This window comes from Hippocampus zosterae, chromosome 9 (genome assembly GCF_025434085.1).
Source record: "Hippocampus zosterae strain Florida chromosome 9, ASM2543408v3, whole genome shotgun sequence".
NCBI classification, from domain to species: Eukaryota; Metazoa; Chordata; class Actinopteri; order Syngnathiformes; family Syngnathidae; genus Hippocampus; species Hippocampus zosterae.
In genome coordinates, this window is record NC_067459.1 from 14,161,219 (window position 1) to 14,177,414 (window position 16,196).

The 16,196-nt window shown below is 41.9% G+C and overlaps 2 protein-coding genes across 2 annotated transcripts; both read right to left on the bottom strand.

The window, feature by feature from the left end:
• Positions 1-13: 13 nt before the first annotated feature.
• On the bottom strand, positions 14-13,257 carry rab44 (RAB44, member RAS oncogene family). Its single transcript, XM_052075448.1, has 10 exons — positions 13,249-13,257; positions 4,005-6,666; positions 3,588-3,637; positions 3,424-3,509; positions 3,145-3,261; positions 2,977-3,058; positions 1,243-1,357; positions 687-785; positions 527-603; positions 14-447 (listed from the first exon to the last, which is right to left on the bottom strand). The coding sequence occupies exons 2-10, from the start codon at positions 6,423-6,425 to the stop codon at positions 363-365; spliced, it is 3,132 nt and encodes a 1,043-aa protein (XP_051931408.1). The 5' UTR covers positions 6,426-6,666; positions 13,249-13,257; the 3' UTR covers positions 14-362.
• On the bottom strand, positions 9,295-13,781 carry srsf3a (serine and arginine rich splicing factor 3a). The gene is made up of 7 exons (XM_052075518.1): positions 13,627-13,781; positions 12,323-12,360; positions 11,915-12,125; positions 11,675-11,809; positions 10,022-10,060; positions 9,858-9,944; positions 9,295-9,768 (listed from the first exon to the last, which is right to left on the bottom strand). Exons 2-7 carry the CDS (start codon positions 12,327-12,329, stop codon positions 9,741-9,743), a joined length of 507 nt encoding a protein of 168 aa, XP_051931478.1. The 5' UTR covers positions 12,330-12,360; positions 13,627-13,781; the 3' UTR covers positions 9,295-9,740.
• Positions 13,782-16,196: the final 2,415 nt, after the last annotated feature.

Genomic DNA, 16,196 nt, shown 5'->3' on the forward strand with positions numbered 1-16,196 from the left:
TCAATCAAAGCAGTACAGCACAATGCAAGGCAGCTTTATTTGTACGGCACAATTCATTCACCAGTTAATTCAATGTGCTTCACATAGTTACAAAACATTTAGAGGCAAACACATGTGCAATATTTGATAAACAGAAGAATTCAAGACCAACAATACAAGAGCATGATTATAAGTCTGGGAGGAGCATTGTTTGTAACCTGGATTTAAAAGCATTTTACGCTTGGGGCAAACTTCAGTATTGGTCTATCATTATTCTTCGGCATAGTTTTACCAGGAAACCATTTATGTCAATAACGGTATTAGAGATGGGTGGGGGAAAGGGTAAAACTGACCAAAAAAAATAATTCTCAGATGCACTTTGTTCAGCAACATCCTGCTTTCTTCTTTGGAGGTGCTTTGTGCAACACCAGGGTTTCATTTCTTCCATCATCTTTATGACTCAACAACCTGGTAACGACGACAGGCAACGACGCACACTCTCAATGTTAATTTATATACTTCAAAACAGACCTACAAGATAAATTACCTGGCAACTGCTTCCAAAGACTGAATCACATTGTCGCCGGAGACGGCGCTGCACTCCATAAAGTCTGCCTTTAACTTCTATTCAAAGAATAAATTACAATTACAGAAATGTTTGTTTCTTCCCTGGGGGCAGGAGGAGCGGCGCTAAACCACATACATACCTTTGCAACATTCTGACCCTCTTCAGTTGTAACACGACGCTCAACGTGATCGCTTTTATTTCCGAGAAGTAAAACTGGAACATTTTCCATGGCCGCTTCCTGAAAACAATTATTTGGCTACATGTTAGGTCCCGATCGTCAGTGGCCAATCTTTTGTCAAACTTGAGCTTCAAACTTCTCTGAATACTACTAAATCCATTAGTTATGCATTTTAACTGCTCCTGGCACTGAAATGCCTATTTTGGCCTGTTCTGAGCTTGGAGGCAAAAACACAAAAGTGACCTTTTCAGTTGTTATGAAGGCCTCCAGGGCCAAATTAAATACATCACAAAATATGATGCAACAACCAATAAAGTGAATTTGGATCATTTTATGTCCACGCCAAGCTGCATAAGATTATCTTTTAGTGATTCCCACAGGGCAAATAAGGATGATTATTCTGGAAACTGTCATTCACACAAAGCTTCAAGAGTCCCGCAACACAATATTCGGCGACAAAACAGTGCAGCATGATACAGAACCAACCAAATAAAAGTGTGTCTAATTCAGAACTCACCTGGATGCATCTTGCCCAGTAGTGGACGGCGGTGAAGCTTTGAGAGGAAGTGATGTCATACATCAGGAGAAATGCACGCGCTCGATGGAATACCTGATTGGTGATGCTGCGAAACCTTTGAAAGCCATCAGAATGGGAAAATTTGAAACAAGTTGATTTGCAAATTCCCTTTAAATAATGTTGTCGGCAAAAAGACAAAGCAAGCTTGTTAAACTGCTCTGTGACAACAGGAAACACTCAAGAAATAACTGTGGTTTTAACGTCTGTAGGCTGTTGCCTGCCAAATTCCCTTAAACACACACACACAAAACATTCTTCCCTGGACAATCCGATTATGCAGTCACTATCACAAGACGACCACCATCACATTAGCAAAGTTCTTAAACATAGATATGTGCGCGGGTGGTGTATGAGTATACTGTAGTGGCCCTCTGAGGCAAAGCCGCTACCAATGGTCGAACGTTACAAGTTAAAAAAAAAAAAAAAGACGTGCAGATATATGTAACCAAAAAACAAAAGAAAACAAAAAAAAAACCGAAATGCTGCAAACGGCCAACTATATATATATATATATCAGAGGTACCGGGTTCGATTCCAGCTACGGCCTCCCTGTGTGGAGTTTGCATGTTCTCCCCGGGCCTGTGTGGGTTTTCTCCGGGTGCTCCGGTTTCCTCCCACATTCCAAAAACATGCGTAGCAGGCTGATTGAACACTCTAAATTGTCCCTAGGTGTGAGTGTGAGTGCGAATGGTTATTCGTTTCTGTGTGCCCTGCGATTGGCTGGCAACCGATTCAGGGTGTCCCCCCCGCCTACTGCCCGAAGACAGCTGGGATAGGCTCCAGCAGCCCCCGCGACCCTAGTGAGGATCAAGCGGTTCGGAAGATGAATGAATGAATGAATATATATATATATATATATATATATATATATATATATATATATATATATAGTTGGCCGTTTGCAGCATTTCGGTTTTATATATATATATATTATATATATATATTGAAAATCCCTCCACAAATTAGAGAGAAATGTTGCAATCACAGCAATGATGATGAAGCCAACATTACAAACCACAAAATGAATGCAAAAAACCCCCAAACAAAATAGCGCTGCAGAAATCCAAAACACAAACTCAAAAACATTGGCAAAAAATAAAAAATAAAATTATGCTAAACCGAAGTTTGCCCTGCCGCAAGGGAGTAGACATGATCAGTCCTGTGAGACCAGATCCCCTGGAAAAACCGGATTGGATTGCCTAATTCTTCGGTACTGAAATGTGTGTTTAGGTTGCACGTTTTTTTTACCCCCAGCATCAATGTGTTTACGGTTTTTCTGTGTTTGTTGCTTTCGGCCGTTGACAGCGGATTTGTACCTGTTGGCCACCGTATTTGAGCCATGGACCTGATCTGAACTCCGATATTTCAAAATGTCGCCATTAGTGTCGCACATGCACAGAGAATCTAACGTCGAACCTTCTCCGGGAATCTCGGCTCCTCCGCAACCACATAGTTCACACAACAAAATGGGGGGACAAAAATAAATTTATAAAAATAAAATTAAGAAATGATGCCCTACAGCCAGTTGCTTTGAAGTGGTGAAGAAAATATTTCAAGCTTTTAATAAGTTTTCTACAGCTGCCTTGTTTGAACATTATGTAATGAGTCACCTTCACGTGAACTTGCTGGAGGGACGAAATGTTTTTGCTCTATAAAAAAGGACAATAGTTTTACCTTTCTTGACCGGCTGTATCCCACAGCTGGAGCACCACAGGTCTGCCGTCCACAACCACAGTCCACAGGCATGTATCAAGGCCTTCAAAACACGTGAGCGTGGCATGATTCAATGTGACTTTTTTTTTTCAAATTAGATTTGTGAGGGGTAATATTAACGGCTTTTACCAGCAGAGGCAGGCAAATCTGGAAAAAACTTCCCATTTTGTGCTCGTTTCATGAACGAAGTCTTGCCCACGTTGCTGTCTCCAACCATGACCACGTTGTAGGGGTTCGCTTTACCTGCTAACATTGCTCGCCTTATTATAAACTAAATAGCCAAATATTCAGACCCACCCCATAAGTATTTTAAAATCAAGTTCCCACCAGCAAAAATGGATTATTACATCGATTGTATCATCCCCATATTCAAATGCCGGACCCAAGTACAGTATTGTGCGGTTATACCCAAAGAGACATTTTGAGTATCTTGAGCCAGGTGAAGTTTTTCTTGATGTGCTCGAGATGGCATCCCTTCCTCAGATGTCTTGTTTCTGTGATAAATCAGGCGTAAAATCCAATGTTGTCAATGTACTGTAATTGCAAATGACAGCGTCATGAAAGACTCTTACCTCGCAGATTTTGAACTATCGGATGACGGTTTGGGATCACCGATATTGCTCTGAAGAGGTGACGTTCAGTCATTTGCAGCATTCATTTGACAAATACAAAAATGAAAAAAATGAAAAAGATTGAGGTAAGCATTCTTCTCGAGCACTCTTTGGGGAAAAAAGTCCACTTATCCTACTGAAATATCAACAAGGGCTGTACAATATATCAATTAAAAAAAAAACGTTCCGATAATGGCCCGTTCAAAATGCGCATCACAATACCGATGGACACTTTATGAACCAGTTTAGATGAGCAGACATGCCTTCACGTTTCCGTTTGTCATCACAGGTCACATTTTCTTAATGACGACGACCGCGGCAAACTGATCCAAACTGAGGATCAGTTGACACATGTACATTTTGTGTTTTGTCTCTTACCTGTGATTCTTCAGGCCCTCGAATGATGTCATCTGCTTGTTCGTGCGTGATTGATGTCAAAACTCTGCCACGTTGTTTTTGCGTCAGGTTGTCTTTTTCACTTTGATGAACATGAGTTTGGTGTAGTCTGGACTTGCGGTGAGAGCCCAATTTCCGTTTTCTACCCGCTAGCTCGATTTCTGAGAGCGTATCAAGTTCGGCCGCGGCGGACTCTTTTTCCCCGATGCCAAGTTGAACTGGATGATGCGCCGAAGTTTGATTTTCTTCGCTTGTCTGATGAAGCGGGGAAGTGCTTGGAGGCTCGCAAGTGTTTTCTTGCTTGGTTGGCGCAAAGGCCGAGCTCTCTGGTGTCAACTTTTCATCTTCGCTTTGACAGGCATGCTCTGTCATCACATTTTGCACAAGGGCCGTGACCGGTACCTCACGATTCAAATCCAACTTCAGCTCCAAGTCCCCCTTTGACTTGGTGCCGAGATTTCTGCGCGCAGAGCCCATCTCTCTTTTTTTACTTGTCGAGTTCAAACCGGGACTCTTCAAGTTTCTATCAGGAGCTCTTTCACCCTCAGTCTTTAGCGATGGTATATTGGATTGTTCAACCGTGAGCTCATTACCGGGTAGTTCAGTTGTATCTTGGCCTTGCACTATCTTGACATCCTGTTTTGCGGCCTCGCTATCGAGACCACATTTATTGGAAAGCAGCTGATGTTTGTTTTTGCTCTCCGTGTCCACGGGCACAGGAACATAATCAGGTTCGAATGTCTCCGTGCAAGCTATCGTGTCTCTGTCACTTGTCACGTCAGCTGCGTGGGAAGTATCATGTGGGGACACCTGCTCTGGAGAGACAGTTATGACATCACTGGTGGCTGATATCAGGTTGCTTTCTCTGGGACTGTTTTGGTGCTTCGGTTCAGCCTCAATCGTGTTGAAATCCTGCTCTTTTTCGGCCCTTTGTAACGCTTCCGTTTGTGGTACATCGGTCTGGACGTCACCATTTTCTAGAGTTCCCGTATCGGTTTCTCTGTCCATTTCCAGCCCCTGTTTCCCGTTCATACGAGACCTGCGAGTGGAGCCCATCTTTCTCTTCCTAGGAGGAGTCAAAGTCACATTTGACCGTCCCGTTGCATCTGAATGATGCCTTCTTTCTTCCACAGCTTTTAGAATGTCTTCCAGTGATTCTTTAAAAGACGCGGCCTCCATGCTTTTTTCCTGGAAGGTTTCTTCTGACTGTTGTACATTCAAGCGTGATGCAGACCAAACATTTGTGTGCTGATGGGAGATAAACGGTGTGTCTGGGACTTGCCCTTGAGAACCGGCAATGCCATTTTTGTCGGGATTTGGAGGAAGAGAGTCTTGCTCACGAATGACTTGGCTTTTCACAACTTCAACGACCATTTTCTCAGTGGCTTTGAATATTGCTTTCGTGTCATGTTGTGATACTTGCTGCCCGGCTGGCTCTGCTGCCACTGGCAGTGTTATATCTGGGTTGTACTGTGGCCCGTACACCGTGATGAATTCCTCGCAGTCTGCAGAGGCTTCCGTCGGCATGACGCCAGCATTAGAGCAGACCTCTTGAACTGCAGAGTCATCAACATGATTTAGCTCGTTACTACCTTCTACAGGATTGACATTCTCGAAAAATTCGGCACGGTAGCCTCCAGATATGCTAGCCAGCTCACGCTTATCCTCCACTTCCTCTTTAGGTAATGAAATTGTGGCATTTGTTGGCCCGCACTCACTCTCGGCATCGTCGTCGTGGCTATTTTTTTCAGCGTTTCCCATCTCGGTGGAGTTGATCATAAACGTCAAGTCTTTTGTCACTGGTGGATCCGCTCTATCTTTGTCGTTTCCGGCAGCACTGTCTGGAGATTCGTTGTATGTTTCAGCAGCAGAGTCCTTCCCGAGAGTTCCTTTGTTCCGGCGACTAGACCCTAATTTTCTCCTGTTCCTAGCTGAGCTCAAAATTTCACAGTCTTCATTTTGGCCCGTTTCTGATGATTTCGTTAAAATGCCGTCTGTATACCGAGCGTCTCTGACTTGAGAAAAGTCCAAGTGCTCACGTTGTTCGTCTGTGGATGTTTCTGCTTTTGGTGAGGAAATTGTGGCTTTCGCTTCATTGCACTCAATTCCTGCATCGCTATCAAGGCCGCTTTTAGACGTGCTAACCTCCGGTGTTGCAACGTCTGCATCGAAAAGTGCTTGACTCACCAAATACTCATGTAGATTTTCGTTCTGGGGCAAAGTCTCATTTTCCTCCTTTGCTTTTGTTTTGAATGCAACAATGGGAAGTTCTTCCTTCTCTGACATCTCCCCGGAATTTGATCGTTCAATTAGCAGTTCGGGCACAGTCGTGTTTGAATGTGTATTTGAAGTCATCAATTCAGATAATCTTGCTTGGGCATTTTCTCTGACTAGATCAATCATGGGTTCAGCTTGAAAGGTGTTTGAATTGCCCGTTTCTCGGAGCTGTGACTTTTCCAGCTCTGCCGTTTCAATTTGAAGGGTGGCTTCTTTAAGGTCCCCGGGTTGATTATCGCCGTCTCTTGTCTCTCCGATAGCCTCATCATTAAATTCACCGTTAACCTCGCTTCTTTTGACGCGCCCACTCGACCCCAGTTGTCTCCTGCTCGTGTCTTGGCCGAAGGAGTCTTTTTGTTGATCTGCGCTAGCAATCCCGTCCTCACTTTGAGAGTCAAAAACAAGTTTCTGTTCCCGAGTTTGTGTGGGGTGTGTTTTTTCCATGACGATCCACGTCTCTGTGGTGTTAGAAGCAGCATTATTTTCATCTTTCTGCGCTAAAACCTCCGTGTTGCCCTCCATAAGGTGTTTTTCCGCTTCATCCTGTGGATTTAAACTTGACTCGACAAGGTTTTGAACATTTGTATCAACATCACCTCTAAGTCCCTTTCCCATCGTCTCCGAGTCTTTTGTTTGGTCTGTTTCTAATAACTTGGGCTTCCCAATTAAATCCTTGTCTGGATGCAGAGCTTCTTCGACTTGAGAAAAGCCAAAGTGCTCATGTTCATCTGCGGATATTTCGGCTTTTGGTGAAGAAATGGCGGCTATCGCTGCACCGGACTCAATTTCTGTGACTTTGTGAAAGCTGGTTTGGGGCATGCTTATCTCCAGGATATCTCCAAGATTTCCATCCTGTAATAAAGTTTGATTTTCGTCCGTTGCTTTTGTTTTGGTTTTATCTATGGGAAGTACCTCCTTCGGCATGTCCTCGCAATTTGATAGCCGAGTTAGCGTTTGGGGTACAGTTGAGTTTGAACGCGCGTTTCCTTCGACAAGCTGATGCATGTCTTCACTGAGAAAAGGGTCTAAAGTGTCCATTTCTTTCAGCTGTATCTTTTTCTGCTCAACTGCTTCTATTGTAGATGTCGTTCCTTCCATTTTGGCGGGCTCATCATCATTACTTGTCTTTCCAGGAGCGTCATATTTTGAATCAGAGTTTGTCTCAGCAGCATTGACCATTTCATGGCTTTTTTTGCTCTGGCGACTGGAACCCAGTTTTTTCCTGTTCCTATCCGGGCTGAAAGATTCTCTCCGTTCATCTGTGCTTGCATTGCTGTCTGGATTTTGGGAGTCAAAAACAAAAACATATTCTGGTTGCACACTTTGCGACGACAAGACACAGTCTGTCATCGTAGTCAGGACTCCATCCGTACTCTGGTCCAGTTTGGCCTTGACTTGGTCGTTGACCTCTTTTGCTTGACAAGGTGTGGTTTCCATTTGTTCGATGTTGATCAGTGCCTCGTCGGTTTCAGGTGCGTGACAATGATCTCCCTGGTACAAAACCACTGTTTTCTCTGTCAAAATCTCCTCTTGATGTGGGTTTAAACATGAATCAGGAGGGCTTTTTACACTCTGTGGAAATGCATCATGTTGAGCTACTTCCTTTTTTCGATCTTCAAGACATTTATCAATAGCTTCTCTATCAACACAGGCCCCGATTTCAGGGTAATACTTTTGGTCAGATTCGAGTGACTTGATCTCTTCGATTTCATTTTGATCTGCAAGCTGGTCACGTTTGACTTGCAAAAAGTCAGAAGGCTCATGTTCCTCATTTGAAGGCACTTCCCCCATTGCAGGTGAATAATTTACTTGCTCAACACTGCATTTACTTTCCACATTTTCAGAGCAGCAACTTTCTTCCGGAGGCCTCTCTGGATTTCCTGCAACATCTGTTTCATGCAATTGGATATTTAAATAGTCACCCTGAGAAGCTGCAGTTGGCTGTAGCGGATATTCATTTAGATCTTCCTTTTCTGTATCAATAGACAGACGTTGTGATGACATCGCTGTGAAAGTTGGCGGGTCTTGTAGTTTTTGCTTAACTGACCACTGTTGTCCAGCGTCTTCCACTGGTTTGTCATGACCAACATCCCATTTACTGTCACCGTGATCCAAATACAATTTTCCACGTATGGGGTCATGTCTCCCTACATCAGAATCACAATAGCTGGGGTCCAAAGCACGAACAGGCGTGTCCTCTGAATACGAATGCGCCCCATACGCGGAACCATCATCTACTTCACAGAACTCCCTTTCATGAACTGCACGTGTCATTTTTGCTTCGTTTTCTGTATTTGCATTTTTCTCAACTTCCTTTGCTGGTTTGTGGCACGATTCGATTGCAGACTGCTCAGAATCGTTTCTTTTAGTTCGTCTGTTTGAGCCAAGCTTTCTCCTGCCTGACTTCTGCTGTGATGAAAGCATCCCATGGGTTTCCAAAGGGGTATGGCCTTCATCAGACAATTCACCGAAAGGTTTAACACTCTCTTCTGGTTGTGGAGACTGATTTGCTGCAGTCAAATCCTCTGGCATTTCAACTTGTGTTGGACCCCTCCGACGAGAGCCAAGTCTCTTTTTTCCACTAGGACCAGGCATGATCTGCTGTCCTACATGTTTTAATCCAAGTACAGTACAAGCATGTAAATACCGGTACATGTTGGCTCTTTATCAGAGTATGTTAAGCACTTCTTTAGCAATTCTTAATCGTTTCTAAACAATTGGGTCTTTTTCAAAAGATTACATGGCATATACAAATTCACTGTAAAAACACTTACCCTGATGTGTGCCTGTGTCATCGGCTAATCAGCTTTTGCTGTCTGAAAACAGTCACGACTGGAAGGGAAGTCAAGTCCATACGTGGGAGGTGTGTCTTTTACGGCAAGTGACTGGACGCTTCCTGTGTGACTTTCACTTGTAGCAAGATCATTCTTGGTTTAGTTTTAGTGTTGTACTCCAATATATACATATCAAATCTCAAATAAGGATGAAAAATGTCTGACTTGGGAAAAATCATTTATTGACCAAACGATTCACCTTCATCAGCAAAGTTGTCAGAGCTCAAATAGGAAAAAGGGAAATGTTTCAAAAATGTGACAATGACAAATAGCTGCAGATCCTGCTTTCGGTAACAGCCCCACTTGAGTCTGTTTTCCATCACACAAATGAACAGCAAAATTAAAAAAAACATTTTAATCTGACAATTGGATAGATGGAGGATAATTAATTAAACCAGGTACAAATCAAAGCCTGCAAGATAAGCAAAATAATCATGCTGAATGAACCGAAATACAGAGGAAAAATGTCCTTTATTGGTAACTGACTGTAATGTCAGGGATACTTGGACAACCCGAACACCACCACGAGTTGTTAAGTAACATCTAAAAAGAAAGCATGACTATAAAAATTGGAGTCCCCACACACATAAGCCATTTTGTAACTTCCTCATTTCCTGTCATTAGAGCGAGATCGGCTGCAAAAGAAAGGGCACAAACAATAGAACGATAAAACACCAAATAGTCCTTCAGTTAGGGTAGATTGGAAACATGAAAGTTTACATACCTCCTTGACCGCGAGATTGATCTTGATCGCTTACGGGTCTTGTCTCTGGAAGTAGATCGATATCTGCGTCTGTCTCGTGAAAGAGACCTAAAGGGGAAAAGAATGCTTAATAATTCCTCAATGCATCAAAGAGGGGTGAGGGAGGAGTCTTCATTTGCACAAACCTGCTGCGACTGCGGCTCAGGCTCCTCTTCCGAGGTGATCTAAAATGTAGGCGAAACCGGGAAAACTTTTTAACTGCATTGAAATGTTTAGGTACAATGGAAAACTCGTAGGATCATCTCGGTGGAACTCCCAGATAACGGCTAACATTTAAAAAAAAAGTTTTTGTGTTAAAAAATAAAAATAAAAAAAAGAATAACCAATGACCAGTTCAGATCAATGCTCAACCATGGATCTCACTTGGGGGGCGGGGAAGATTCTATCATGGTAAAGTGGGCTTAAAAGATTGATACGCATCTACAAACTACGCAATACTCTCCAAGTGTCACTACTTTTGTATGGCGTGTAAAAAAAAAAAAATTACATACTGTACCCAAGTACATATTACAGCACAAAAATAGGAAACAAAATACAGACGCGTGTCTGTTTTAAGATGTTTGCTGGCTCAAAAGAGGCACTGCAGCAAACCAACTAAGTATTGATGAAATGTTGCATCGGGTTTGAACTACGCAGGAGACAGTTCTGCTAGAAGTGAAGTTGTTTTGAAAGAAAAGGAAAAACAACCAAAACTGCAAGGTCACCCCAAATGGCCAGTTGTTGAGCCATGAAACCTATCATGTACACAGGCAACTGATTGTCGTCAATTAAAACGCCAGACCAGAAAGGCTCTGCAATGTTTTGCCGCTCGACTGAGATGCTTTGAAATATTTAAACTAGACAACTGCCAAGTGGAACATGTGAGTTTTGAAATAGGAAAAACTCAAAAACTATAAAGAGCATGATAAAAGCAACTTACTATTTTTTTGGGGGGGGGTTTGGACAAGAAAGAAATGGCGCATGGTAGCCCTGGCGAGGGAGGTGAAATTGCAGAGAGGATCTGCCACATGCTGCAAATGTTGCCGATAAGAAGTTGCTTGTTTGCTGGCTGCAGGGGACGGCTGTAGAGTTTCCCTGTCTTTAGGGGGGAGGGATGTAAGCCAATGGCCGCTCCCGTTGATACTGTGGCGAATAGTACGAGTAAAGACGCCGATTGGTTGATAAAGTGAGGCGGGCTGCTGTTGATTGGTTTAAGGTTGGAGCAGAGGAGGATGCCGTGAACTGCATGCTCAGGAACCAAAAGGTTGGTGGAACCTGACGACTGGCGCTGCGCCTGGGTCATGTGACAAAACCAGCCAAGCAGATCGCTGGTCAGCAGTCACATGATGCTGAAAGAGGACTAGTTGACTGACTCAGATGTTGAGAAGCGTGGTGGTGACTCTGCAACGGGGTTCAGTTTATTAATAGATGGAAAACTGAACTCAGCAAAACAAAATTTATACCGACAAATGTATTCTAAAATAATCTATGAATAGGTATAAGTTTGATAATGTTTGAATTAAAGCAGTGCTAAGAGTAGTGTATTTTTACAAAAATTAGAAATTCTCTTGTTGGGAGCAGACAAAAGCTGCTTTGGACAGTTGGGTCTAATTTGGCACTGCCAAATATACTGTATATAAGAACTGCATGAGGCAAACAGATCATTGTGAATCATCATCATGCTTTTGTTATCAACAATTTATCAAGCTGTAATATTTTCAAATCAGTTTGGGGAAATCAGCCGTGTGTTCATACTGCAAGTGGCACATTAAAAACACGACGTGGATTTAGAGACTTACCTGCGTCTAGCTGGAGAGCTATGACGCCTGCCCTCATCCCTAGGGTACCGACTCCACGATGGAGGAGGTCCGCGGCTTCTAGAACGCTTTTCCCCAGTGGATAATTCAACACGGACTTGACATCCACACATTGAGCTTTAAAAAAAGAAGACAATAAACAAGAACAAAAAGCATTTTACAGTTAGCGTGATTGCAAATAGTGACTACGTTGGATGACGAACAAGGAAGAACATGTGTTACCTTCCATCCAGTTCTCTCACAGCATCAGAGGCATCTCTTGGATCTTCAAACTCGACAAAGGCAAAGCCAGGCGGGTTCCTGGCAACCCAAACACTTCTTAAAGGGCCAAAGTATCCAAAAGCTGATTCTAACTCTGCCTTATTGCCATTGTTTCCAAGATTTCCAACGTATACTTTGCAGTCCAGGGGACAGTCTCTGTTGTAAGACGGGTCTGACAGGGAGAAAAGAGAGAGAAAACTCAGTGATATGTTTCCTCACTGGGTACACGTTACATCAATAAAGTATTCACGTGCACAATATACTCCCAGGTCTTTTTTATAGTGAATACATTTCCAGTTAGAATTGTATTGCCATGTCTAACGCAGTGGGGACAGTGTTATCATATTTCCAAGTAGGAACTCCTCATACCTCCCATTTCAGCAGGTCGAAGTCTCCTGATGAAATACCTGAAAAAAAAAATCCGTAACGTTGTCACATGCTGTGTTGGTTCTATTCTTGGTTTTGGTGTTTGTCAACAAAAATGTATAATAAGCAGTCTATTAAGGCACTAAAGCGATAACCTCAGACACCCATGCCGAATAAGTATTGCAAAGCAGTCACCTGTATGCAATTCATGTGGTTATTGTTGTGTTAAATAATTGCTAGAGATGTTTTGTTTTTTTAATTCAGCAGACTAACCGGTTATCAAAATTTTGCCCTGCCAAATACCAGAACCTCCCCTGGCCACATCGTCACAGCCTTGATCCCAATTTAAATACCTGTATCACGCAATAGCAGTGATACCAATAAAACAGAAAACACATCAGTTAATTGAATGATGGACCAATATGGTAAAATGGGAGCAGCATTGGAGCAATCATGACCATGGTACAATGCAGTATTTATTTGAAAAATATTTCCTGCATTAGCAGTCATTTTACATTGAGGCTGCCAGATTTCGGAGGTCCCAATCAATCCATTTCCGTGTTAAGCTTTGTCTAACCACTTATGCTTGTGTTCATATAAGATAAAGGATTCCTCCAAAAAGGTTTTTACAATTGCGATATCAGCGTGTCTTTTCCTTTGTTTAAGCCTTCCCTCCCAAAAAGAGCTCCCCGTCGCTTTTATTTCCCCCACAGTTTTGAAGAACAATGTTGAACTTTAGTCCAATTTTGACACATTGACGCCATTCATAAATAAATATCAGAGCGCATTAAATGACTTCTAACAAGAAGATCTGGGAAATATGTAAAGACTAATGATGTAATTCGAGCAAATGAGTCCAGCATTCGATTTAAATAGTTGTTTAAGGCACGGTCTTCGGACGCCACACTTGGGTAGGATAGGAATGGAACGCGGCAATGCTGTCCGCTAACCGTCAGCTGACGCACGCTAGTAGCGTTTAGCACGCCCGTTTCCAAAAGCATCTTCAAAGTAAACGTCAACGACGACTTTGAATGTCAACGCCTGGCCGCCAACAGCACACAACCTTAACACTCTAAATTCATTCAACAAAGCAAGCCAGCAAAGTAAAAATAGAGCCAGTTAGGCTTCCCATCCCCCCTCTAATCAAATACGCAACATGGACGCTAATGTTAGCCAGCAACATTTAGCATCGATCCTACACTTTTCCCAGGCCCCTTGCTTTTCGACTGACCGAACTCGACACCACCGCTGAGGCCAGAGAGTCTATTTTTTTGATAGTTACAACGTCAACTTTGACTTAAACTCACCAGTGTTGTGGATTTTGCGCAACAGAAACTGTTCCCGTCGAGTTTTGTCCGACCACACCAGTACCTTAACTTGTTGTTAGCGCCGGTAGCATTTGCAAACGTGAAAGGATGACGTTCTTATTTGTTGTGAGAGCCTGCTTGGAAAACAGCGCCCCCTACTGCAGTGGAAGATGTAGTGTTACGTTTCTTGTCGATACGTTTGGTTCCGTGTGGAAGAAAGTGATAGATTAAAAAAAGAATGAGTTCACAAGCTTTATGAACATTTCACCACCTTAAAAGAGGTCATTATACAAAATTGAAAGAATATTAACATAAATGACCTCCTCTGAGGTCACCGACTTTCGCATTATGAATAGGTGTTGTTAAATTAGTCTCTTCTGACGTTATTTAAACATTTATTTGTTGGGTCAATATGTTGCATATGGTACTTTATGTGTCTTTTTATCTTTTGTATGTATTGTCTTGTTTTATCTGGGCCAGTTAGCCTGCAATAAAGTCTCTCTGCTGATTGATAAGAACATTTTTGCACTTTAAATGTAATTTGCCATCAACCAAATTTGATTGAGGTTAATACACATTTGATTGAGGTACACTAAACAAACAAGTTAGTGCGGTTATATAATCATAGGTTTACATTCAAAAGTTGTTGGACGCTCGTTGGAGAAGTCTAATTTGACCACTTTGCAAAGTCAAATTCAATTACCATATTGGTTGTACGTCTTCCGTGTATTACCTCAGAGCAAAAAATGACCGGCTTAAGTTTCAAATCAATGCTGCTGGAGTGTGATGCTGGTGGGCAGAACTAAGCGTGTCAGCGAGAAATTTGGAGAATTGTTTCTCGAAAAATATACTAAAGATGCCTGTAAAGCTGAGCCCGTCTTGAACATTTTGCTCAATAGTTGCATTTTACAGGAGAAGAAATCTGTTCAAGGACCAAAGTATGCTATTACAATCTAAATACGGTTTCTATTTGACAATTTCACATTAATTCCAATGTATTGGAACTGGAGTAAATATGTATGTGTTACAAGCTTTGTAGAAAAGAGAATTAGAAACAAGTTATTAGTCGAGATTAGTCACAGAAAATTGTGCGACTAGTTAGTTAAAAAATGTTAAACACTTGACACCACTATATATTGCAAAAATACAAATAGTTATTTGTCTTATTGCCTCATGTGTATATTTTCTATTAGTTTGAAACAATTAGTCAATGTTCTAAGGTCAGCCAAAACAGAACCACTGGAGGCAACAGTGAAGTTGTTGGTTACCTCAATATTTAGGAAACATTATGCAAGTATAATTATTTTTGTTACATGCTGAGTGAGACAATTTGCTTCAACTGTTTGTTGGCTTTTAGATAAATGGTCAAACAGTGTCGAAAGGAAGGCTATCTGGCTGGTGAAGTTCTTTTGTGTTTATTGCAACCGTGAACTTCAACTCTTTGATTAGCATGAAGCTAAATGGATTTTTCTAAAGTAAAGCTAGCTGGTTGGTTTGAATACAATATACTGCATTTCTTTTTTTTCATGTTTATTGTGTCATGGCAGTGAATTTCAACTGTTCGCATGAAGTGAAATGGACTAAATGACAGTACAGTACTATCTAGTAAAACACTGCTTGTTGTGAGGTGAGTCGACTGCATGCAGCGCTCACATCTAAAATGAAATCAACCCAACAAATTCACATTTTGCTCACTATACTTGTGAGTCTACAAAAACAAAGCTACAGTGTATTCACAATGATTTTAAACATAAGGATGCTTCTTTGATGTCATGTCGCCATTCATCAAAGTGAAACCGTGAGCTTTACGGAATTCAACCATTGTGCAGTCAGCAGGCAACAAATTCATGTAAGTGTTTTTAAAATAGAGTTTTCCTGCTTCTACTCATTTACAGAGCAAAACCTCAGGTATCAAGAGAAGCACACAGGAGATTATGCCATGTACGTAAAACGGATGGCTACAACACAAAGAGCATTATGCCACTCAGCTAATTCATGTGTCAGTTCTCATAGGATGGTACACACTTTTCTAACTTGATCCCCAGCTCCTTGTGTCTTTTCTTCACTGAATACAATGTTGAGCACTGTTTGTTTATTCTGCAAAGTGCCCAGCCAGTTGTGCTCTGTTGTGAATGAGTTGTCTTTTTTTTTTCCATGCATCCACTCAGGGTAGTGTTTTTCGGTACAATTTGTACAGTGACATTCTGTTCTGTTTCACTTCCTGATGACTGTGCAGGCTGTATCCCTGAATGAACTCACCCGCGTGCTTCTGGTTACACAGAGACACCAGACAGATGGATTCCCGCAACTGCCTGTCAATTTTTTTTTTGTTCAGTGCGGTGTGGGGGCACTTATATGGCCTAAAGAGATAACACGTACTAAGACTCGCTGTCATAAAAGGATAAAATAGTGTGGATAAGAGACAGCAAAGCAGGTTTATTTATTTTATGTGGATGGATAAAAAAATAAAAACAACACAACGCTTTTTCGAGTAAAACAGACCCATAACCACAAGACACAAGATTAAATACACAAAAGATTTAAAGACATCATGCACCCATCAGTAACAC